Source organism: Syngnathus acus, chromosome 16 (assembly GCF_901709675.1).
Source record: "Syngnathus acus chromosome 16, fSynAcu1.2, whole genome shotgun sequence".
In the NCBI taxonomy this organism is placed as follows: Eukaryota; Metazoa; Chordata; class Actinopteri; order Syngnathiformes; family Syngnathidae; genus Syngnathus; species Syngnathus acus.
This window is the reverse complement of record NC_051101.1, coordinates 11,266,765-11,292,316: the sequence shown is the minus strand read 5'-3', so window position 1 is coordinate 11,292,316 and position 25,552 is coordinate 11,266,765. Positions and strand designations below refer to the sequence as shown.

The window sequence follows — 25,552 nt, the reverse complement described above, 5'->3', positions numbered from 1 at the left end:
CCGTAAAGCTCATTATATAATATTAGTTGACAAAGACAAAGTAACATTTTGCCATAATTCACATTATAGTTCGTTTTGTAAAAGTAATAATAGGTTTTCTTGTTTTAAAAAGCATTTTTCAAAACTTTTATTCATTATTTTGTTAGTTTTTGTTCAACATTGCGTGGTACTCGTTTGTATTTTTTTTTTTGGTGGTGCTCGTAAAAAGTTTGAGAATCACTGTATCTAGGATTACCATGGCAACAACAGAGGCACTATGTTCTTTATTACGCGCTACTGTAACGTCATTCGGATTAAGACGTTGTTATTTTCGGATGAAAATTGCGTGTCTTTTTACCGCATCGACTGGTTTTATTTTCTTGTACGTTTTTTTTTTATGTATCTCTGTTCACGTCTTCCTCCCCCAACACTGGAATGTAACTTTGGGTTGACCTCATGACTCATCTCTCCCACACTGACCGCACCGCTGCTGTGTGGACCAAGTCTCTCATGCAGTAGCGGCACACACTCAAAATCTAAAACACACTCGCGCTAACCCACACTTGTTGCGTCACACACACTTTTTGTGGTAACTACTAGACAGCTGTTCTTGCTCAACGCTGCTCTCGGCCATGATGTCATGAGTATTCATGTGTGTGATTGGCTGACGTTGGACGTCAAAGATGGAAGGATCAAAAGTTTTTTGACCTCTGTCGTGTCTTGCTCTTTACCACCAGTTGGGGAAAAAAAATGCAATTAATGATCGATTCGATTATTTTATCAATTATTGATGAATCAGATATAAAAATAAATGATCTTTATTAAAAACAAAAAAGTATGACTTCTAATTGGCTAATTAGTTACTGATTTGATATTTACAGCAATCGGATAATATTTATTATTATGAAGAGTTGATCTGATCATCGATTACTTGTCGATGAACCGATTTGTCATTGCGCCTCTAATAACGATGACCAGAAGCATTTAACCGAGATGACTTCAATGTACTGTAGCTTCCATGACTTAAAGGCATTTATTAATTTAGGTCAGCGTCATTTACATCCAAATTTCCAAAACATCCTTATTATGTGGTTCATCAGTCGATAGGACATCTTTAACAAAAAGCTCATTTATGTCTACAAAACTGGGTCAGACTGTTACAGTATTAAAGTAATAAGTTGTATTTGATCTTAGTTGACTCTAAATGAGATTTGTCTTTTAAAGACACTCGTGCGTGTCTGAAAGTGTCCCCATTCATAGTCACCATGGTGAAGTCCTAAAAGTCGTCATGACAACTCTATCCGCGGCCTCGTTGCGTGCCAAAACACGCAACTGTCACCTATGCATCACCACTGTTCACACAAACGCTGATGGAGTCACTATCGCACACAACAAAGACACCGACGTGGGTGACGCTTTTAAAACGGGTGTCAAAATAGAGGCGCGGTATGAAAAAAGAAAAAAAAAAGTGTTTATGACTGTTCAATCCGTCCGTTACTGAGCAGAACGAGTCACTTTTAGTTTCTTTTCGTTTTTTTATTGCACATAGTTATGTTGGAGCAAGAGATGCTAAAGGCATGTGCCGGAAGGTGCAGCCACCCTGGGGGGGGCTCTTCCCACCAGCCCACCCCTCTCACTTCACCTCCACACACACACAGCCTGCCTGCCTGCCTTGAGCACATTTTACTCCTCGATGGTCGCCCCCTCGGTGATCTCTTCCTATATTTGACCCACTTTCCTGCGTGCACCTCAGTTACCCGCTCTGCCACACGCCCACTCCTCTGTATTTCCACTGGGGTGGAAAACACAAGTAGAGTGGGAAAAAATGAGGGGTGGTCTCTATGGAAGATGAGTTGGAGGGGGGAGGAAAGTATCAGGATGAGTGAGTCTGTCCATTACCCCGTCCCCCCCCCCCCCCGCCCCCCAGGGGTGCATCTCTGGATTGGTCCTTGCACTGTACTAACCAAGGCCTTTCAGTTTGGCATTCCAAACCAGGAGGAGCACAGAGAACACATTTCATTTTAAAAAGAACTGAACAAACTATTTACAAGTCCTCTTAAATTCTTATTAAAAAAACAAAAAAACATCTCTATGGTTAAGCAATAACACATGATAAAAAGAGTCATTGGTTTTATGGGTGGAACTTCTCTAATGTCAGGCCGCCCTTGTTGTCATGGTTACAATAATGCCATGATAGTTGAGCTCACAAGGTACAAATATGACATTCTTCTTTCACTCTGGATGTCATTCTATCCCTTTTGTATTTGAATATTAATTCATTTTGCTGGAAGGAATGTACTGTAATGCTTTTTGACATTTCTGGACCACTCTTGATAATATAGAACAGGAGCTACTTTCTTCTTCCCATTCAACATTGTTATTATAATGTCCAGTAGACATCCCATAACGCTATGGCTAGGCAGTAGAAAATCTTGCAATTTGATCTCAATTTCAGATTTGAACATATTGAGTTCAATTTCAGAGAATCTGCTGCATGGTCAATTCTTGGGAAGACAGTCATCTCATGGTCTGTGTCTGTTTTCTAATCTCTCATTTGAATGTTGCTGCCAATCAAGACATCTGCAGACATTGGAAAGCCGTCTGGCGTCTAAAGCTAAATCTACACCGTATTTGATTCTTAAAAATAACAATTAAAACATTGCAAATGTACTTTATTTCATTACATATATTCAAAATCACAAACCGTCACCTATTTTCTGAGTTTGCTCATGTGACCTTCACAAGCTGACCCGTGATTGGTTATTGGCAACTGTGATGTCATTTTTAGTCGACAGCAAAAGTGGCAAAATGGCCGCCCCCTGAGATGGATAAAAACAAGTGGATTTTGCTATTTAACTCATATTCCACAAATGTAATAATAATCACAATATCATGTTCAGAATAGTGGGACCACATCTAACGTATTCTTCCAAAGAACATTTTTGACTGGATTTCTTCTTTAAATATAGTCTAATCAGCGTCTTGCCACGTCTCACCTTAGAGGCGGATGGAATGTTCCTGGCAAATGAGAAGTGAGCAATAAAAAAAGTCAGACATCAGTCAAAACAATTTTTCAAGGTTTTGATGATTTCCAAATCCTTTTGGTTCCATTTGAAGAGAGTTGCGGTCCGCTCTGGTCAAGGTAGCGATAACGCCGCCCACTCTCCTCTCACTTGCTACTTGCATCCTGTCGTCTCATGATGCAAATGGAAGTGAGAGAACGCCCACTCTGTCCACATTGCCATGACAATCATATGACACCATTACTGCGATGACACACATTTATCACCACCAGGTGGAGAAAATAACAAAAGTAATAAATAGCAGCTTGGTGTGTGCTACCTAGAATTTTATTTTGACTGGAAAAAAAAAAATTATAAAAGCAAATTTGCTGCCTACACGTCTGCATCTTGGCATGTTTGCTTCTTCACATGGTGGAGGCAGCACTAGTGGAAGACTGCGTGGGCGTCTGTGGCAAAGGAAGCGTGCGCTTTCACCGATCACACTAGCGTACACATCTGTATTTTGCGTATGTGTTAATCCTGGAACGAGAAGTGAGACGGACACTTCCGCTTTGACTAAAATTAGACCTTCCACTGCAGCTTGCATCACTTCCTCTTTAACATGCGTGTTTGCTGTACTATATCACCTCAACGCTGCTTCACAGTTTCCTTATCTGGCTTTTGCGTGGTTACTGTGTTGCTTTTATTGTGTTTGTGTGAGTGGAAAGCGTTTTATATCACGGCACAAACGGCGACTCCCGTCAGAGCTCCGAGTTCCGCACTGTGCCGCGTTATATTGTTGTTACTATGTATGTACATCTGTGATAGTGTACACACACACACACACACACAATGTGCGTCGGATTTGAGTGAGACAGAGATGGAAAGTGGTGCCTCACTCGCCACGTGACGTCAATTTCTGGTGTTTTCCAAACCAAACTGGAAGCGACACAGATGAGGATGTGATGTCATCATCAGCGTCAAGCTTACTTTCTCGCGCCTCCCTCACCACACCTTATGAGTTTTCGGCTCTATTTTCATCTCTTTGGTGTGGGACTTCTATCTCCACCTTATGCAGTATGGGAGTAGGTGGCCACTGCCCGTTTTTTTTTTTTTTCTTTTTTTTTATGAATGGAATGTGTTGTTTACATACTGACAGAGCTATTTTTGTCAGTGCTGAATGATGAGCAGAGCGTGTGACCACACCGACTTCCTCTTTCATCGCCCTTCCTCCGTCGATTGGTTCAGCCCCGCAGCTTAATGTCAATGTTGTAAAAGTGCAAGTGCGTTATCTTTTCTCGTGGCTGAGTGTTAAGATTTCACAGTTTGACTGAAAATGTAAGCATGAAAGCAGTGTGCTCAGATAAGGCGTGTTAAGAAAAAGAAAAAGACAACATTTGAAAAAATTAGACAATTATGCGCTTGTGTGGTATTTGCTGGACTTGGTAACCTTAATCAAATCTAATATGGATGACGTCTTAATTATGATGAGGCCTTGACTTTACACTCCCCACAGTAGGATGTTACTTCATGGCGCATGCCTATGCATGTTTAATCGCAATGCCATGACACATTTGCGGGAACTAGTCGCATGCAGTTCTTGAAACTCCAACTTGTGATCACACAATGAGGAACAGTAGCACGACTAAAGTTTAGACATTCTTTAAACAAGTTTTTTTTATTATTATTGCTTTGGCTCCCACCTAGTGAAATATTTCTCTTGCCCAAATTCAGTATTGACATCTGTGCCAGCCTGCTGTGAGCGTGTGTGTATCTGCTTGTGTATACGTATTTGTGTGTTTGAACTGCTCCGAGGACATCCAGTTTGAGTGTTTCTCCTCCAATGCTCTTTCCGGTTGAGGAACGGTAGTTTTTTTGTCGATGGGGCTTATGGATTGGCACGTTCAGCATCCCAGCCCCCAGTCACACACCCACACGTGCAAACACTGGACAAAAGTTGACTTTTTTTTTTGTCTGGTGTAAACTAACAAAGAGATGGTTCGCTCCAGTTTTAGCTTATAGCTAGCATAACTTTTAGCCGTTTGTCGGTTAGCTTATAAAATATGTTTGTGTGGTAAACGGTACATAATAATTCATTCTCTTATTTATTGGGCACATCTGGGAAGACATGCAACTGCATTCATTTCATCTGAGAGTCATAATTATTTTGTCCGACTATCAAAACGTCAACACGTATGACAATGATGTCGTGCAGCAGTTGTATTTTAAAATCATGGCGATATAAAATGGAATTTATAAACAAACCAAGAAAAGTCTGTAGTTCCCTTTGTTATGCGTAATAAAAAACAATTAAGCTCTGAACTCAAAAATTTTACATGGCTTAACAATTTAGTATAATCAAAAAAAGATTCACGTCAAGTATTTTAATGAGGTTTTTTTTTTTTTAATGAATTTTATTGCCTTCAAATTCTGTCGCCGGTTGCTTTTGTCCTCACTTTATAAACACCAAAAGACAATAGAAATAGTTTTTAAAAAGAAATCAAAAGCCTCCCAGTGAAATAATAATACAACACATGGTGGTTGGCACTGCGCAGTCTGTTATGTAATCCTGATAATAGGCAGTCTATTTTGAACCCCCCCTCCCTCCCCTCCCCTCTTTCCAAACTCATTATCAACTTGTTAAATCAAGCTTTTTTCTCCTTATGTCTCTTCCAATTCTCTTTTAGTGACGTCGCCCTTTTATGTTGCTGACGGAATCTCCCGCTTGGCAGGAAAATACCTGTCATGGGTCACAAGGGGCCACCGGACATGTGTCTTAGCCAGTGACGTGCACGTCTTACTCCAGCGATTTTACTATACACACGGTAAGCCGGGGAAGCCCTCACACACACACACACACATACACGCAGCGGCACTCACTAATCCAATTAGGACATTGGTTTGTGGCCCGGGCCTCATTGGACACATGCTGATCCAATTATTAGTGGATGGATTGGCCAGGCAATCCCAGTGTTTCCCTTTGCTAATGTTCTTAAGTGGCGCTGTGTGGACACCTCGTACGCACAAAAGACCCCCCTCCCACTCCTTGCGACGTGTGCCAACAAACACCCTGTCGGCCTGGTGAGTCAACCGAGGTGTTTAGGAAGTGACTGACGTCCACTCAGTCAGCTGAGTTGCAAAAAAAAAAAAAACTGAAACTCAAGGCTTACCCTTGAGACACTTTCCCCCCGCATCGAATTTGTATAAAACTCCTGAGCGCATGCCAGGAATCGTCTCAGATGTCCACACTGTGGGCATCATCATCATCAGAGCCAAACAATCAACGAAGGGAAAGTCGCGGAAACGCACGCTCGTTTTTCTTCCACTAACAAAACATTGACACCAATTTGGAGAGCAATGTGCTCATGTGTGGATATTTCCTGAGTAGCTCTTCATGGTACATCAATGAGGAGCACTCCAAACAAGGACACAAGTCCATCCAGGCGCTCTTATCTAACACTCGCTTAGCCCAGTGAAGATCTGGAGGGCTTTTCTAGTCTCTTTTATTATCGTGACAAACATACACATTTTATCCATGGTCATTTCAGGCGGCGTGATTAGTGCTTGACACACTTCATGTCATGTGGTTGGAAAATTCTCAAGCCATTATTTTTTTCGGGCAGGTCCACAGTTTGTTCGTTTTGATAGCACCGAGAATATTTGACATTTGAGTATTATTTAATGCTCTGTTGGGATGCTCCGTCGAAATTGTTTGAAATTGTTTTTGGTTGAGCAATGCCAGCCTACGCTACACCAAAACAAAGCTAGCTCCCCCCCCTTCCCAGTTTGATTTAGTTCACATTTAAGAAAGGAAAACATTGAGCTCATCTTTGTTCTCCTCTTGTATTATATATTTGGCCACAAAGATGAATCTTAATGGCTCCGCCCGTCACAGAGCAGAATTGTCGTCTGTTAAGTACAGCAGCAATCAGCCTCGCAGCAGGAACCACTTTATCAACTTGTAGACACAATCACGGCTCAATTTCCGACAGGCCTTCTTTGATCAACAACAGAACGAAAATAATAACAAATAACAAAGAGCGTGTATTAAGCAGATAGCCGGGCCGTTGCTCTGTAGCGAAAAATGCCTCGGCTTTGGCACTGAACAACATATGCTCGGCGTGGATGACATGGAAAGTGAGGAGAAGAGGTTTCTGCTGGAGGGGACAGCGGGGGGATAGCACATACCCCTGGGGATGTCTAAGGATGTACAATGCCAGTGCGTATATGTGTGTGTGTGCATGCCCGAGGTAAAGCAGGGGCTGTTGAAGCTGATTTGTTCTGATGGACTCAAACACAGACACAGACTCTGCCTGTGACTCACAGACGAGACGCAAGTATCCCTTAGGGAGCAGGCCCGCGGCGTGCACACACACATACACGCACACACACACACACGCACACGTGCTTGCCAGGTTAGATATCTGCCTGCTTGCGGATCTCTTCTAGCCGTGATGTGAGGCGATCATTGGGCTGCAAAGTTGCATTGAAACCTCTTATTGTGCATGCGAAAGTGGAATTTGTATCAAACTGGGTTACTTTCTCACGTCTGGTTGACTGTATGAAAGCACAATGTCCAGTTGTGTTGTTGCCGATATTGCGAGTCATGAATGGGGCTTATTGAGCCAGCCGGGTGCACGGTTGCTTCCTCTCGACCCGGCAAAAGTTTTGCAAAGGAGGCAAGATGAGGATGCCAAAGGCCCTCCGGTTATTGCCCCGAGTCCAATTCTTCGCCCCCCCCCCCCCCCCGACTAACCGCCCGTAATGGGACATTAAAAGTGCCAAGGAAACACTGGAGCTGTCGTTTTGCGGTGTTGCCGGAAACACGCACAAAGGCGTCTGATGGCGTTCTCATTTGGCCCGCTTGCTCACACAACAAGATGGAGACACGCAATTTTACACAGTCACATTAAGGCACACAAAGCGCCACTGGCTTAATATGAGCCGCGTGTGACGTCAAGCGTATGCTCGTTATAATAGCGCTGGGAGCATCAAAGTGACAGATATCACACACAGGCAAACACAACGAATTATCGTCGGGTCATTTTCAGATCAAACCATTAAACACATTCCAATGCCCCTTTGTTAGAAGCCAAAAATTGCCGTGCCGTTGTGTCATGTGCTTTGTTTAAAGTGGCTTCCTAAATTCGCCAGACTTTTGTAGACGACTGAACAGGATGGAATAGTAATGATGGTGGCATCCCAGGTCACCTAGAAAGATGCGATGATATCGCCGGAAGGCGTCCTCGCCAAAATCACGCATGATAAATAATAGCTATGAAATAAAATAATAATAATAAAATAAAATATATCAATATAAAATAAATAATACAAAAAATAATAACTAAAATAAATAATAAAAATAAATAATACAATAAATAAAGTAATAAATTATAAAATAAATAAATATGAACCCCAATGGAAAATCACAGATTTTTTTGGGTGAAATGGCATCACCATTCATTTAATATCCATTCACGCTTTGCACAAGTCAGTGCAGTTATGCTAGCCATAAAAGTCAATGTGTCTATTGTCCCTCACGGGTCACCGTAGGTGAAATGTGGGAACTGGCGACAGTGGCAGGATTCTTTCCATTGCTTTGTGGAAGTGGAACATTGATTTGGTTGCTTCTTTCCCACACAGAGAGAAAGAGAAAAAAAAAAAGGTTTAGGATCAGGAGGAAAGCAACAAAGGCTTAAGAGCTTGCTTGTCTTTCCATAAGCATGTTGTTATGATTTCAAACAAAGCGTAATGAAGTGCTTATTTGCTAACATGCTGTGCAGATCAGACAAAAACGCTTATGACTAATCGTGCACGTGTTTAATCTCGTGTTTGGAAGCAAAATAATAATGTACTGCTTGTATATTGATTTATTCATTCATTCATTTTCCTCACGAGGAATGCTGGAGCCTATCCCAGCTATCTTCAACCTCTTATTTATTTAACTAAGGCTTCCTGTGGAAAATTCCAAATTGTTTTTTTATTTTTTTTATATAGTTCTTGCTCTCCTACTCATCTATTTTGCTTCTTCATGAAGTTCAGTTGTGAAGATCTTCCCTACTGTATTTCTCAAGTGATGTAAAAATGACCTCATTTCGAAAACACCGATCTTCTGCGTGGCCAGTGAATTTTCTTTTTTTTTTTTCGCAGCGTGTGTCAGCGCTCTGACTAATTGTGCCTCCGTCACTCTTGTACATTTTTCTCCCGCATTCCTTTCATCTCGTCACTCGTTTCTTATTTCCCCCGGCATGACTTCATCAGTGTAAAAGCAAGATTTAGTTTTATTACAGCCCGCGTCTGCTCTTAAGTAAATATTTGCAGCACGTGTCCAAAGTGAGGAGCAAACCTGACCACCGAGCTATCCCAGGAATGTACCGCATCATCACTTCCTGGCCCGATAACGCTGGAAAAGCCTGATTTCTATCAGCCGCTGTGGCGTAATCGCCCCCGTTGATGCGCGTGTGCAACATGTTGTGTCCTCATACCATAATAGGCTTCCCCGAATAACTGTCCCATAATTCTAAACCTGTGAGAAGATCCAGCTGGCTCTGGCCTCAAAAGGAAACGCTCACCTCGCTTGGCTGGACTGTACTTCACCTTCTATGTCAGACTGAAACATTTCCACAAGGAATTCCAAGTATCCTAGAAGATATCTTCCCGATTCCAAACATCTTCGCTAATACGCCGGTCTTGTCTGGATCTCGGGCCAAGAAACACATCAACACTACTCGACCGAGAGCGACACTCACCGATTTTACATCATGACAGTGCGGCGGGGGAATGCTGTCGTAATCCCGGCCGTGCCGAATCACGCGTGATGAAATCCAGTGGCGATGCGGAGTTGGCCGCAGCTCACCCCGGAATACCACAGAATATACACGATATGTTCCGAAAGGCGGGGGGGGGGGGCGTGATGATACGCTCAAGTGGCCGGGAGAAAGAACGCTGATGATAGTTGGCGTCTTGTTAAACTTGAAGAAGTACATGACACCTTGTCCTGTCAACACAGAGTCACTCGCTCGCTTGCTTTTGGGCCGCGGCCTGAGCGGAGCCGCATGCTTACGTCGTCGTTTTTTTTCCACTGACAAGGTGAAGGGGATTTCCTCACTTGATTGTGTAAGTTGGTAAATAAACAACTTTATATTTTTCGCTTCTTAAGAGCAGACGTACTCGTACGAGGTCATCAGAAATTCCGTTCATATTTTTAGATTTATAGTATGAACACAGACATTAGCATTAGCAATTACTTCATATGCTTTGTTAGTCATTGTTTTGGAGGGGGGGGGGCACACAAGGGACATAAAGTAGCGTGCATTCGGAACCATGCGCAGATTAGCAGGAAGATGATCATCAATCATAATATTGCTTCGTTAAGAAAGGTCAGCTGGCGGAGGTTCTTCCATGTTGGTTAGTTACATCAAGCCAGTCAGTGGGAATTTAATACACAGAATAAAAAAATCCAAAAAGTTGCTAGTGGTTGACAAAAGATTTCTTCTTCTTTTTATTTTTGCTGAATTTGCAAGAATCTCTCCAGAAACTCATTTTGGAGTAAATCAGTAATATGAACAAATATTCTCTGCAGAACAAGTGTTAAATATTGCCCGCCTCCCCATTAACGCGCCATTCATTTGTGTGCATACATTAAACACATTCAACGTGCTCATCTCGCTTCAGAACAAGCCACCTGAACATAATCAGAAATATTTCACACTCGTCGCCATTTACCAATTGCTCATTCACTCCAATTAGAGCGCTCGCACTCCACCGAGGACAAGGGCTAAGCGAGTGCTTTGGAGTGGCGCTGGAGTACGCCGCCTCTAAAGTGGCGTGTCCATGAAAGACTCTTCTTCCTCCACTTGGCGTGGAACGAACTGTGGAAGTGAGAACTCACATCCCCTTCACCGTGCTGAGAGAGAGCCACCGGGTCAGCGTAAAGTGCTGCCGGGTGCTATTACTGTGAAAAGGACGCCTCTCGGGGGTGTCCTTTTCAAGCATCTGATGAACACGGCCAACTCGCATGTGTGTGCGCGTGTTACACCGTCCTATCTCGTATAATGTGTTGCTGGGACGATTTTGTGAAACCAAAGCAGATCCGTGTGACATTCACCGCGTGAGCATGCATTTACAGTGTGTGTGACAGACTAGGATATTATTGGACGGCAGTGTGTTTGCACCGGGACGCAAATAGCAACACGGATGATATTAGTGGATCGAGTTCTGTCACACGCTAGCGCCTGATTCAGCAGGTGCCCCGACCACCCGGTTCTCCCCCGATAATGTTCTGAGCTGGTCAGGTTCTGTCTAGGATTGACTTGTGACACACTGACCTCGCATATGAATGTTCGGGATTCATATAATTGTTATTACTTACTGTTGCGGATGTATGTAAACAATTTTAATGTAAGTTGATATCGGAATCATGGCGACAGGCCGACATTGAAAAACCAATCCTTTGGTTCCATTGGATTTAGTTAATTCGGGCATGTACATGATGTGTTCAACTGAGATATATCATTTGAATGTTTTGGAGGAATGCAGTGCGTCAGTTGACCACGTTGTAATCATGTGCTACCGAAAGTTAAGTACTTTTTTTTTTTCGTCAGTGGACACACAGTGTGTTTCAGAGAAAAGACTGAGTATACTTGAAATGATCAAAAGGCAGCACCGTTCATTTATTGGTGTTTTTTTTTTTTTTTTTACGCCACCCCGTGATGAGGCGGGTCATAGGTTCTGTCAATTTACAAGCGAATGAGGAAAGTTTAACGTGTCGTTTGTGGACGATCACGTTTCTGTGGCCAGCGGTTGAATGGACAGGTGGCGTGATCAGGTTCCGCCGTGTGCACGCTCGTGTGTGTGTGTGTGAACGACCCACATCTTATACAAGCATATAATTATACTTTGCAAACGGCATCATGACTTGGCATCGGGGGTCCTTTTCCACCGAGGGTCAGTCTTAGTTCACGTACAAGAGAGCATTAGGATACGTGTCACGGTGTGTGTGCATACGTGTATGTGTGGATACGTGTGCGCAATAAGCCAGCTCTGGTTTTATTTTTAAAGTGGGGCTCAAACAAAGGCCTTCAGTCAAACTGCTCAGAGAACTGGGCCTTGGGAACATGACCAGCGGCTGTTGCGTCACATTGTGCGTGGCTGTGTGCCATTGTGTTTTATGGCTCTGTGTGTACGTGTGTGTGTCTGTATGTGTGTGTGTGTGTGTGTGTGAGAGAGAAAGAGACTATCCAACCAACTTGTAAAGAAGTCACTTGTTCAAGTAGGACAGCAACAAAGAGGGGAAAAATTCTTGAGATCCTTGCCAGATGTGCGTCTCGAACACACACACACACATACAGTGTAATGAGGTGTGTGCCACTAAATTGTTCTCATCGTTCGGGTGGGATCGTCACGGCTTTGGCCACATTAACACACAAAGACAAGAACGGATGGACACACATTCACTGTCAACAGACGTCGTCGTGTGATGTCATAGGTAGCCAGGATGGGATTTAATATTTGGTCACGTACGCACACACACATAGTCTAATGGCCGTTTGTTGTCAATATGGCCACACAATAAAGATCCCATCTTTGTACCACACAAACATAGGAAGACAAGAACACACACACAGTTTGCTCAAATAGCAATTTGACAGACACATGAACGTCAACAGGCATCACGGTGTGATGTCATATGAAGGATTTAATATAAGTGGGAGATGAAAGGTAGAAGAGGCTAAAAATATCTGAAAATCGAAAATCGAGACAATCACGGATAACAAGAGAAAACGCCCTCTCAAGGTTTTTATTGTTCTCCGGAGGTTTCCTAAAGCCGCCAGGGGAACGGGGGAAGCCTGCTCTCTGTTACATCACACATCTACACCCACAACATCAGTGTAATCTGTCCCACATCTACGCTGCCGCCCGCCCCCGTCTTTCCTTTCTTTCCTTCTCCCTTTCTTCCTGTTTTTAAAGTCTTTCTTTCCACCCATGACGCACTCTGCCATAATGAAGCCGTTAAGGGGAGTCCGGTTAACTTTGGCTGCTGCCTTTGGAAGGGAGGGAGGGAGGGAGGGAGGGAGACGATGTGTGTGTGTGTGTGTGTGTGTGTGGAGGTTGGTTAGTGATGTGGTATAAAGTGACACCACGCAAAGCGACTATATTTACAGCGCGCCTCTGTAACGCCGAGCCTATTTATAGCCGGCAGCTCTTTTCTCAGCAACTGCCGCAGCGCATTGTTGCAGCGTCACAAACTTAAGCATCAGATGGCACCAGCCAACGTATACTGCACCACGCTGCCAAAGGCAGCACGCCTATCCTCCAGTGACTTCCTGTGCGCGCACACACACATGCAGACACACACTCTGGACTTTCCCTCCTTTCGCGTCAGTGAATTGGGCTTCTAACATTGTCCTCCTCTGATTCGGAACAGGAATGATACGCAAATACAGTGGTACGAACACCCAAATCATCCTTCCGTATTGAAATGAGTGGTAATGCCATTAATCCGTTCCAGCCTCACCCCCAAAAACGACAAAACCTTTCAAAATATGTTTTTTTTTGAGCGGAAAGATACTTAATTATCTGTCAAATGAGTGTTCTGTCTGATTTATATGTATAATAACATTTATATATTTATAATAAAATTAAGGGTTAGGCATGTAAGGCCAAAATTGACTACTTTAAAAAACACATTTATGTGAAGGCTAGAGATTTATTTTTCCAAAAATAATAATATCCCCAAAAAAATGAATTGAAAAAATAATTATGTAAAAGTCTGTAATTGAAATCTTAGTCACGTAATCAGTAAAGTAACTAAGTTTATATATAAAAAAAAAAAATCTTCACAAAAAGGCTAAAAAAAAACCCGACCCACAACTTGTTTCCTTGTGGGCCGTGACACTAAATAAAGTCTTCATGACGACGTGGGGGCATCAGACGGAAAGTGCCCTGAACCCTGAAGCGGCGCTGTTTGTTGGGCCTGCGAGCGTCGGCCAGACGGCCAGAGACGCTCGCAGGCAGCCAAGCGTGCGGCAGCGGCGTTATGTCGCCTGTCGCCGTTCCGAGCAAGGTGCGTGTTTACTCAACAAGGGTGTTAACGTCAATCGAGGAAATTGATGTTTATCCTGGCGGGTTTGGAGAGTGAAGCATGTCAGCGAGTGTGTTTAACCCGCTTTTTGCTTTGCCCGCATCTCTTCGCTGTCCCCAAACACACACACACACACACGCGCGTGCAGAAAACGACAAGCTGACTCAATTCCGGGCGTTCCATTGTAACAAAAATGGTGGGCGGTGCGAGAGCGTCACTCGGGACGATTTTAGCAACTGCAAATGACGATACTACGCAGAAAGAGAACATCATGGCTTTGTTTTTCAAGCGTCCTCCTCCTCCCGTTCCGTCTTTGCGGCCTCTTTCCCAGCGCTCCCACGGGAGTCTTTCCCCAGCTGCCGCCATTTGTTGCGGTCCCAAACCGCAGATGAACCATCACGTCGGCCCGCGTGCTGACATCAGCGGCCGGGCCTCCACGCGCGGTCGTACGCAGGCCCGGCTCGACTTTCCGTCTCTCGGGACGGCGCGAGCCTAAACGTGTGACACACTGATGTCTCCCTTTCCGAGTTGGAGTTCCCAGGGCCTCGGAGTCGTGCTTGGCGTCAGCGAGGGGCTTGTTTTTGAGGAGCTGATGTGACACACAGGAAGAGAGATTGCATGATGGGATGATTTTTTTTTTTTTACAGTATATGCATATATTGGACTTTCCAACTATTTGAACACTCAAATGTGTTTTTTAATTCACCTGTCTGCGGAATTTGACATCATCAGGGAGGCTCTATTCATTGAACATTTGGTTCTTTTTTTGTGATTGTAGTTTTTGTATTGCTAAATCATTGTGACGGGGTCGCTGCCTTCGTTTTAGCCGAGTGCGATGAAGTGGTTAAGCCGATTTGGTTGTTGATGGTCCACCTACGCGAATGTTTTCACTCATTTCCGACCTCTTTGGACTGTTGAGTATATACAATACGCGAAGTGTTGAGATTATTTTGTGGGGGATTTTTCATAGTCCCTAAACCACTTTTAGAATACCTCAATTTAAGACCTCGTCACCTTGGATGATTTTTTTTTTCGGCCAGCAGAACTAAAAAGTGAATGCTCGAGATGTGAAGGAATTTGCTCTGAGGCGAGACAACAAATGCACACGTATTGACAACAGTGCCGAATTTACACCTCCCTGCGAGTTGTTGGCTGTCTGACACTTTGTACTACGTATGTCGCCTTTGGCCACCTTCCTCTCCCATTTTGCAGGAGGTGTCTTCACAGCCCTGTCCGTCAAAGCATCGAGGCCTCTGGCGCTCGCCTCGCATGCCTTTTTCACAACTCTGTCCGAATACAGTAGTGGGGGAAAAAAATGATAATATTGTGAGGTGAATGCAGGAGGAAGGGTGGAGGGGCGGGTCAAAAAGACCCAGAGGGCATCAAGTTGTCTTTGGCTCAATCCAAACATCAATCTCATCAATAATAGAGCTTGAGCGGTCACGGGACAATATTAAACATGACATCGGGCCACGACGTGGATCCCCGCGCCGTATTTTTATGCCGCCTCGTAGATTCGTGACTCACGGCGGATAAGCCGTGTGACTGCGAAATCACGTTGTTGTTGAAGAAAAAAAAAAAAAACAACAATCGTAAAGGTCACTGCCACGTTCTCGCAGCAACTTGACGTGGAATCAAAGTCGTTTGTGTGTGCCTACAAATCACTGACTCACAAACGAGTCATCAATATGAAACATCCTCATAAATGAATTACCAGCGCACGCTAAACACATAAAGCTCCTGTGATCTCTTGTATTTCTTACCTTCTTAATAATAAATAGAGTTAACACACAGACACACACGCACGGACGGCCCCTGTCGTTCCTCATCAGTCATTCAGCGTGACATGTCTGTGTGCGAGAAATCTGCAAGTCGGCATTTTTTCTCCCCCAGTAGATTTTGCTTTACCTGACTCTCCGCTCATCCATGTAAGCAACTGGTGAGCGTTGTCGCCGCGGTTACTCGAGCTGGAAGTTTTACAGCCATCACTTGGCTAAAGTAGATTGTAGAGCTATATTGAGAAAACTTAAAAAAAAAAAATTCTCAGGAGGATTTGTGACCAAAATTGAATTAAATGATTTGTCTGAAGAATAATACTAAAGAACGATTATATAAGATTTTATTATGACGTGTCAAAAAAAAAAAAAAACTTTTTTCCCTCCTCTATTTCGATCATGTTTAAAATGAACTGTTACAAGTTATGTACGATTATTCGTACTAAATGAAGAAATAAATAATAAAGTGGTGGCACGTCTGAATATTCAACAGAACATTTATTGTGTGCTTATCTAACAGCAAAGTAACTCTTCGATAACAAGTTACATATTAGTAAGGAGTGTCTTAAGAGACTCTTAAATGTCACCTGTATATTTGCTGCAGCTTAATTGGGGGTATTTTTTATGAAATGGGGAACTTCGACCAAATTGAAGGTCGACCAGCTTGTGTGGTTACACTTTGAGGTTTTTTTATACACACGCACACACGCTCTGAATAACTTCAACGAGTGAATATGCAAATCAAAAGGCTTGGTGCTCTTGTACGGTTTCTGGAAGCTCATCAAAGAATATTTGGTGCCGCATGATCTCATTTGTGGTTAGGCAGGTTAACTGGATGACTTAATTGGTGTTACGTGAGGAACCTCAAGAGCATGGGTGTCAAACTCAAGGCCCGGGGGTCAGATACGGCCCGCCACATCATTTTATGTGGCCCGCCAAAACAAATTTGCGTCATGACTAAAATTACAAATTATCTTCACTTTTAAAAAAACAAAAAGACATTGTTAGCAATTTTTATTACCATGCGTGTTTTTTAAAATATTTGAACAATTTTTACTTGTCTCTGATTTCAAAACTAGTAATCATAATAATAATGGCCCTCCGAGGGAAACTATGACGACAAAAATGAGTTGGACACCCCTGCGTCTTGTATTTTTGCTTTGGAAGAGCGAGACGAGTATGCGTATGGTTTTCGGTTGCAGGTCTCGATCACGTGTGCCGCGTTTGGACTCAACACGATTCATGCTTCGTTTTGCTGTCCATCTATAATATTGGTCTTGTTATTTTCTCCGGGTTTTCATACAGCGTAGGCAGGTTTTGGTTGAACAAGCCAAGAAAATGACTCATGAAATACAAGTTGGATTTGTTATACTGTTGATGCTGCTTATTCGGTTTCTGCAAAATGAGATTCTTCTGGATAAATGGAGACCATAGAATACCTTGCCTCAACTTGCAAGTTTTTCAGGTTATAAAGCCAAGGCTTGATTTTTTTTTTTTTTTTTTTTATGTCACAAGGCAAATTTGATTTATGAGTCAGCTTCAGATGCACCGCCACTCAAGTGAAGTGAAAAAATGTGAATGTGACATCCTCACTTTGCAGGAGTTCAATGCCCAAGCGATGTTATCGGCAGCGTTACAATATCGAGTAGCCGAGCACACGACGTTGACTTTTATGGCCGAGTGCTATTGTTGAATGTTTGATGTCAGTTGACTCCTTTTCGGTGGAAATTAACAACTCGATTAACAGGAAGTTTATGTTGCCAAAAAGTGTAGTCAACTCATTGCTAATTGTGACTAGCCTAACACACAGAGTGCTCATCTTGTTTCCAGCGAGTAATTAAACTTCATTAAACCTGTTTTTTTTTTTGTTTTTTTTAATAACATGGGTTTGATATTAATTGGTGGTCCAGGGCGCCAATTAACGCTAGCCCAACCAGTCAGCAAAAATCAGGTGACTATTCCCATTTTCGCAGCCAAATTGGCAGTAAAAGTAGCGTCTAATCGTCCATTTTGTCCAAATTATTCACAACTCATTCCAAACGTCTTCCCCTGAAAAGGGTCGCTAATCATTTATGGCAGCGCTGCTTACATAACCCCAAAAATATATGGAATGAAATGTATTTCAATGGGGAATATTGATTAAGTAACCGAGTTACACGTTATATGAGCAGTTCTATTAACAAGTTGCTATTATTTAACCAGCCAGAGCCCCTCCTGCCTTTGTCACTTCGTCCTGGCGGAGCTGCTCAAGGACTGGAAAATATAGTGGCCTAAAAATAAACTTACAAACACTCTCACCCGGCCAGGCAAGGTTTCTTTAATATTAGAAAGCGCAAGGCTGATACCTGAGCCACGCTCAGATGGGCGACATGTCATTGCACCCTCCCAGCCGGCCAGCCTGCGGGGTCATAAGCATGGCAGCCCAGTTGTCGACGCATACTTTGGTAGTCACACGGGCATCACCAGGCGTGACGTGGCCCCCCCCTGACGCCGGTGGGAGGGGACACGCATGTGTGAGGGAAAAGGTCACACGGTCTAGTGCGGCCTACGTGAGGAAATCTTACTCAGCTTGTGTTTTGGAATTTTCAGACGGTTCCTCGTTATTTGTAGGCAGAATGACGAGCTAGTTTGAGACTTCTGCGATATCGTCTCGTTCCAAAGTGAGTGGCAGGCGACTGAGGAATGGAATTGGTGTCCGAAATGTAATCGGTAAATTAGTCTGATGGATGCGTGGGGAAGATGGAAATGAGCTCGACTGCATTTGTTACAAATAACAGTTTGATAGCATAGAAGGTCATGTCTATGTGTTGATGCGTTGGCATTTGTAGAAATGTTAAAGGAGATTTGTATCTCTTTTTGCATGCCTATTTGTATACATAATCTAGATTAGGGATCATTATGCAATGAAACTTTGGAATTCGAACCAAACATTTCGGAAAAATATGCAACATTTATAGCAACAATTACAGCCGCATTTGGAGCGTGGACAAATTCTGAAGCTTCCACTCGATCGGGAACTCGATACGCCGCCATTGTTTCTAATTTGACAACAGGCGGTACAACATATCCAGACTGTATTATTATTAGACATTCAATTTTGTCAGAGGGTGGATCAGTCATTTCGCACGCACCTGGCATGTGACTCGGCCCAGAATGCACAGGGCGGTGAGTTGCTACACCCTGTGGCTAATTGCTCCTGGTTTGATCACAACATACCTGCACATCATAATAATGGACAGGATTTGTTTATGCTAAAATACGAATAAATGTACTAAAATAAATAGCAATTAAAAAAATGGAATATCGACTGCTTCTGTTGCGTGTGCATTGGCCTCTTGGGGGCAGTGTGATGCCAGACAATGAGATAAGAGTAGCGAAGAAGACTAACTCATTTTTCACATATTGGGAAGAATATGTGCCTTTACGTATTGTTATAATCTCTACGATATTTGTTATTTGAAAAAATAGCACTCCCAGTGGTCGATGCTAATTCATCTAGCACAGTGGTTCCCAAACTTTTGCAGGCTGGCGCCCCCTTTGGCTCCCCAGTGAATTCCTAGCGCCCCCCCCCAAGGCATTTATATAAATAAATAATACATTTATATAAATAAATAAATAAATAATACATTTATAATATCATTAACATTACGTTGAATTAGTGGGAGCACTGAGTTTGTTTCTCAGAAACGAGCCGGTCCCATCTAGACGTAATCGGAGACAATGACACCCGAAGTGATTTAAGGTTTGTCTTTTATTGCAGGATGCTTGGTCTCCATGTGTTGAAGCAGTTTTGAATGCTTCACTGCCTGGTTAGTTAGCCTGTCGCCACATATTAGCTTTGCGGGCTCGACTGGGGAAACATGTCACGTGACCGGGACGAGTGTCTTGACCTGAATTAATTGATCGTCAATAAAAAAAATATTCTGTGCGGCTTGGCGGCCCGGTACCAAGTGACCCACGGACCGGTCCGCGGCCCGGTGGTTGGGGACCACTGCCCTAACCAGCTCAACACAACACAGCGCGTTCTGGCGAGTCCCCAATTTCATGTTGACTTGAACTCAAGATGATGTTGACCGCCAGAATGCGGTTTTTATTATAAGATAAAATTCTGAACATTACAAGCTTGAAATTACAAACCTGAGCTTTTGCTTTTGTAGTCTATGCTGTTGGATCTGACTGGGCCAGAGCGGCGTGTTGTGTACAAATCGACTGCCGCCCCCCTACCGCCCCCCTACCGCCCCTTTCTTCCTCACCGCCCCCCCAGATCTTTCCACCGCCCCCAGGGGGGCGGTACCGCCCACTTTGGGAACCACTGATCTAGCATGTCAAAGGGCTTCTAGATTGACTTTAGCATTAGTGCTAGCAATGCTTTTAAAATAAAACGTACAATGTGTATAATGTTTTTTTGTGCGTTTTTAGTTTTAGTATTAGTTTTGCAGGTTCTCGCCTTGCGCTCGTGCATTTTCTCCGGTTTTCTTGGCACGTTGCTAAGGCATGAAGACTTTAATTGTTAGTGGGTGAGAATGTGAGTGTGAATCATTGTTTTTCTATTTTTGCTCTGTGTTGTGTACCGTACACTTTGCTAGGATAGGCTGCACGGGAGTGAGGATAAGCAATATGATGGATGGATGGATGGACGGACGGACGGGTTGGATGGGCGGATGGATGGATGGATGGATGGATGGATGGATGGATGGATGGATGGATGGATGGATGGATGGATGGATGGATGGAGGATCAACTTGAAAGAATAGCTCGGAAGATCGGTTTTGCAATTGAAGGCTGGAGCCAAAACACCTTGTTATGATCTTTGACAATTATTGTTAATTATTGCCAATGAGTGCTTGAACAACCCACACTTTGATTATCACCTTGCCAATTTACTTGTAACATCAATCAGACACGCGACCATGGGCGTGGGCACTTTTTCAAAGCTCCACCATTCCTCTGTGGAAACAGAAGAACCTTCCAAGGGCACTTAAATGACTCATAGACTGTGAGAGACACAATTTTGTGGTCTGATGACACAAACATGGAACTCTTTGGCGTGAATGCTAAACGTCCTGTTTGGAGGTAAACACCTGGCCAATCCCAGTTCCTTGGAAATGACTCAGTGTTGGAGGAAAGACGTATGAAGCAACGTCCAGAGACCACCTGGATGGTGTTCTTGGGGGCCGGGTCATATTTCAGGACAATGACCCTAAGCACACAACTGAGGTTATCTAAAGGAATTGCTCCAGGACAACTCTGTGAATGTTCTTGAGCTTGAGTGCCAACTTCAATCCGGTTGAACATCTTGAGAGAACTAAAAAAAAAAACAGGGATGCTCCCCTAATGAAGCTTAAGTGGTTCTGAACAGAATGGACAAAACTGTCCAAGGGTAGGCGTGCCGAGTTTGTGGTATTAGCTTCAAGAATTCTTGAGGCTGTAATTATTGCTAACTAAGCGTATTCAAATATATCGTGAAGCCGTACTCGTATGATTTCATAAATCTTTCCATTGTTTTACAGAAGCATTTTCTTCATATGGGCATTTCTGGCTGTAACAAAATTAATATTTTAAATAGGTGCTGTACTTGTTTGTTTTGTTAAGATTACATAAGGTGCGCCGGTATTTAAAACAAGCACACTGATTATTTTGTTGGTGTATACTTCCTTGTATTTGTCATGCAAATAACCATGAGTCATTTTTGAGAGATCAAAGCTCCAGAAATGACTTAATTGCACACCACATCAGACAACATTGACAGAATTGTTCAGTTGCAGTCTACCTATGATGTCCCCGTCCCCCCCCCCCCCCCCCCTTTTTTTTTTTTTTTAAATATTTTTTAGGACATGCCTCCCGGATTCACTTGCTCGGTCTATCGCCGATCGATCCCACCCGCCTATCCGTTCCGCGCTTTACCAACCGTGTGATCTGCTCAAAAATAAACACGCATGTATGAGGCATGTGTGTGTGTGCGTGTGTGTGTGTGTGTGTAAGACGTGTTCCACAATGGGAGAATGCAGAGGGAGTGACGGGACACAAATCCTCAATTGTAGAGAGGAGCATTTGTGACTGTACGTCTTTATTAGGTGTTTGTCTCTTGCACATTGGCTCAGTAAAAAAAATACACAATAATTTAATAATAATAATAACAATGATGGATGGATGGATGGATGGATGGATGGATGGATGGATGGATGGATGGATGGATGGATGGAGGGATTTTGCACTTCAAAGAGTAATTTGTTTTTATTGACTTTCTCAGGGTCCTTCATTTTATTTCAAAGAAGTGCAGGAAGTTCCTAAAGTCAATTTCAGTCACCAACGGTGCACCGGCGATGTTGTGATTTTACGACAACGGGTCTTAGCGCTCCACGTGCAGCCCGGAGTCCGCTCGTAGCACTGAGGGACAGCTTCGCCACAGCTCCTCCATATTTAATTGATACGTTGAATTATTCTGGCTCAGCGCCGTGTTGTGCCACCGTGAATTGGGCCGTAGAGTTGAGCGTGTGTGTGGGGACCGGGGCGAGAGAGGGAGCTTTGTGCGGTAGTCGGGATAGTGGCCGAGTTTGCCACGAAGGCCTCTGGGAAAGCAAAGCCATAGCAACAGAATGAATTAATGAACAGGGCCCAAGAATTAACACAAGCAACAAGCGCGCGCACATACACGCGCCGTGACAGCTGGTGGTTTCATATGCAACATACTGCTAACCTGGTGATGCAGGTTTGACTTCAACTGCTTTTGCAATGACAAAACACACCACCCCTAAAGCATTGTTGGAAATATTCTTTACACTTAAGCTTCCGTGGCAAAATCTAAAGCCATTTTGGTTGTGTAAGTGAAGATAATTAGTTCTGGAAGTCAATGATTGTTAATTTCCTTTTATAACAATTAAATGCTGATGGTGCTGGATGAACAAAAGTCGACTAGTCGGTATGTTAAAAAAAAAAAAATCTGTTTGCCTATAGAGGCGGGTGTATGTGAAAGCAGTGAGATTCAGAGAATAGTCTGCAGTGCCCCCCTCAGGAGGTAAAAGTACAAACAATGAGCTATATTGTTACTTGTAGAAGCTACGAAGTCATAAAATTTCAAAGAAATCAAGTTTCGAAACTGCCTCTAAGCATGAACCATTGTGTCTTTTAGGGCTTATGGCATTTTCTGAAAAGTCATATGGAACAGAACTCAAGTGAACCAAATATTGGAAAGTTACATTGGAATGTAAACAAAGTAGTCAAAAAGAAAAATGACATGTTTTGGTTGCTTGTTTTATTGTACAATACAAATCACATCTTGTACAAATTTCATTTGTGTCCTATGAGATTGACACTTTTGATGACTGACTTTAACATAAGTTACAGAAACTAAACTCGAGATTTCTTGTCGTGAACAATTTCAAAACTTATGGATAGTGAAATCCAAGGCTCCTTTGCATTTTTTTTAAATGAACATGGTCGATAAAAAAAAAAAAAAGGCTGCAAACAAAAAATATATTCCAGGCATTTTTCCTGAAATCAACTCAACTGTCCTTGAGCGCTGCACTGAGCATTTGCCTTTGCATTTGTATGACACCACAAGTGTTGAAAATATCTGCCATAAAAATCCAGTTGGCATGCTTTGTACAAGTTCCGATGGTCAGTTTCATATGGGGTTTGGTCCTGGTCCGATGCGTTAAGATGGCGAGGTGCGGGGGGGTCGCAAGTGGTCGGGCTGGAGGTTAAGAGCGCGTGTATTTACCCCAGATGTGAAGCATGAAGACGGACGCGATGAAAAGCAAACTCATCACCAACACTGGCACTGGGCCGCTGAAACAAGAAACACAAGTATCAGTAGTCGTGTCAGCCACAGACTAACTCACAAGACAATATGCGGTCAATAAGGCAAGCAAATACTTTTCTGGATCAGTCCTGCCAAGTTAATGACTGAACATGAAAAAAACAAAACAAGCTCTCAAAGTGCATGTTGAGCGCGTCTTTGGAAAGTGGCGACCCTGCAAACAAATGTGTTCACTGACAACTTTTAAATGGCTTCTCATTAGATTTCAAGTGCGCCGCAGAGTCTTCGAGCTGGGCTGGTTCATTTTATTGATGAGCCGCTGACACCAGGAGGGGCTCTCAACTCTAAAGGAGGGACTTGTAGGGGGGGGGGGGGGGGGGGGGGGGGGTTGCATCGCCATGCCAACCACCTCCTCCATCCCTCGCCCTCCACCCCACCCGCTCCTGTCAGAAGGCTGTAATTGAGTTGACCTTTTAGAGTGGATCCTTTAATGAAGCTCTGCGAGCGGCGTCTAACGCGGGAACAAACGTGCACTCGATATACAGCGGCGTACGAGGAGTGTGCCCTCCTTCCACGCCCGAGACACACACTCGATAAGCAGCGCGGCGACATCGATCAAGCGCCGCTGCATAAGACCAGAAGATGCTTTTTAATAATGGGGAAGGGGGCTTGGCGCAGGATAGAAAGTTATCAGACTTTTCTACCCCCAAGTAATGCATACTTTGAGTACATTGCGGCTTTTCCGACAACATACTTACACTTTAAGACCCGGCGAGTCCTCGGTGTAAAAGCGCCACATTCCCCCGGTGCCGGCCGATCCAGTGGCCCTGCCTCCGCTGCGGGTACCGCTGCTGGTTGCTTTCCTATTGAACACACAAATGCATGTGTGTGAATGCTTATGTATAGTTGTGCACATTTGTTTACATCCTAGCAGTCAATCAATGATCTGGAAAAAAAAAATCCATCCCTTTATTCAAAAATAAAGACATTATTTAAAATGGACAGTGCAGGAAATGGAAAAAATAAAAAGTATTTATCATTCAGGTATTGCGTTAGTCTGTAAGACAACGGAAAATCAAAGATGATCAGTCTGCTTTCATGGAGGATTGAATCATATAATGATGGATGAATTTGATGATTGATCAATTGTCAGTCAATTAATTGTTGCACTGCTATGACACGCTGTGTCACACACAATGTTCTGTCACACAAACATTTTGAGTTTCTACTGTCAAGTCCAACTTTGTTTCACTACTACATGTCATGTCCATACCTCTGTCTGACTGTGGAGCCCGCTGCACGGGGGGCCACTGTCTTGCTGGGGGAACGGCTTGACGCCCCCACACTAGTTGCACTTACTGCTGGTCCAGGCTGAAAGAAAATTGTTATACCAACATTAACTGTGCAATCCTTTACTGCTATTGAAAGGGAAAAAATCGGTTTAAAAGGCAAGACAGAGTAGTGCAAAACCCACAAAGGATCTACGTACATAGACAGACTTTTGCACATGTATTGTGTTTATCTCGTTATTTAAATTCAGTGTTAACTAGTGTCTAGTACAAGTGATAATTTAATAATAGTGTAGCCACGTACACAAACGTTGAGCTAGGGCTAGCAGGCGTGCTAACTGATAGCAAAACACGAATATATTCTAATTGCGCTGCTTTCTTTCAGTGTGACAGCTACAGATGCATGCTCTATCGTCTTACCATTTTGTTTGATTTGTGTTGGTTCGATCTGACTTCACGTGGTTCTCTCTCAACGGTGATGTGCGGTTCCGAAGAACGGTGGTCAATTCAGAATGGAGTGGTCAAAACTTGAGAAAGGACCCGTAAAGCTGACGCTCGTCGAAAAAGGACACGACTGCAATCTACTAGGACCCGTTTAGGTTACCAAATAGATGCCTGTCGAGGTGATAACGTTTAACATAAAAGGATAAACTATATAATTTACC

General features: G+C 43.3%; 1 protein-coding gene and 1 long non-coding RNA gene across 3 annotated transcripts in view; one reads left to right on the top strand and one right to left on the bottom strand.

Annotated features, from left to right (window-relative positions):
- LOC119136334 overlaps positions 1 to 23,064 on the top strand; it is a 30,809-nt gene extending 7,745 nt beyond the window's left edge. For both annotated transcript variants that reach the window (XR_005100706.1, XR_005100707.1), the window contains 2 exons: positions 5,669 to 5,806; positions 22,969 to 23,064. This is a non-coding gene — a long non-coding RNA (uncharacterized LOC119136334). The remainder of the gene's footprint in view (positions 1 to 5,668; positions 5,807 to 22,968) is intronic.
- A 9-nt stretch (positions 23,065 to 23,073) lies between these two features.
- On the bottom strand, positions 23,074 to 25,469 carry sec61b (SEC61 translocon subunit beta). Its single transcript, XM_037274682.1, has 4 exons — positions 25,308 to 25,469; positions 24,872 to 24,969; positions 24,357 to 24,461; positions 23,074 to 23,627 (listed from the first exon to the last, which is right to left on the bottom strand). The coding sequence occupies exons 1-4, from the start codon at positions 25,308 to 25,310 to the stop codon at positions 23,540 to 23,542; spliced, it is 294 nt and encodes a 97-aa protein (XP_037130577.1). The 5' UTR covers positions 25,311 to 25,469; the 3' UTR covers positions 23,074 to 23,539.
- Between the last annotated feature and the right edge of the window lie 83 nt (positions 25,470 to 25,552).

Excerpts from the sequence above, each read along its gene's own strand:
- sec61b (XM_037274682.1), bottom strand. Across the intron at positions 24,462-24,871 it reads GGCTCCACAGTCAGACAGAG|GAAAGCAACCAGCAGCGGTA; the intron begins GTATGGACATGA and ends TGTGTTCAATAG. Across the intron at positions 23,628-24,356 it reads GACTCGCCGGGTCTTAAAGT|CGGCCCAGTGCCAGTGTTGG; the intron begins GTAAGTATGTTG and ends TTCTTGTTTCAG.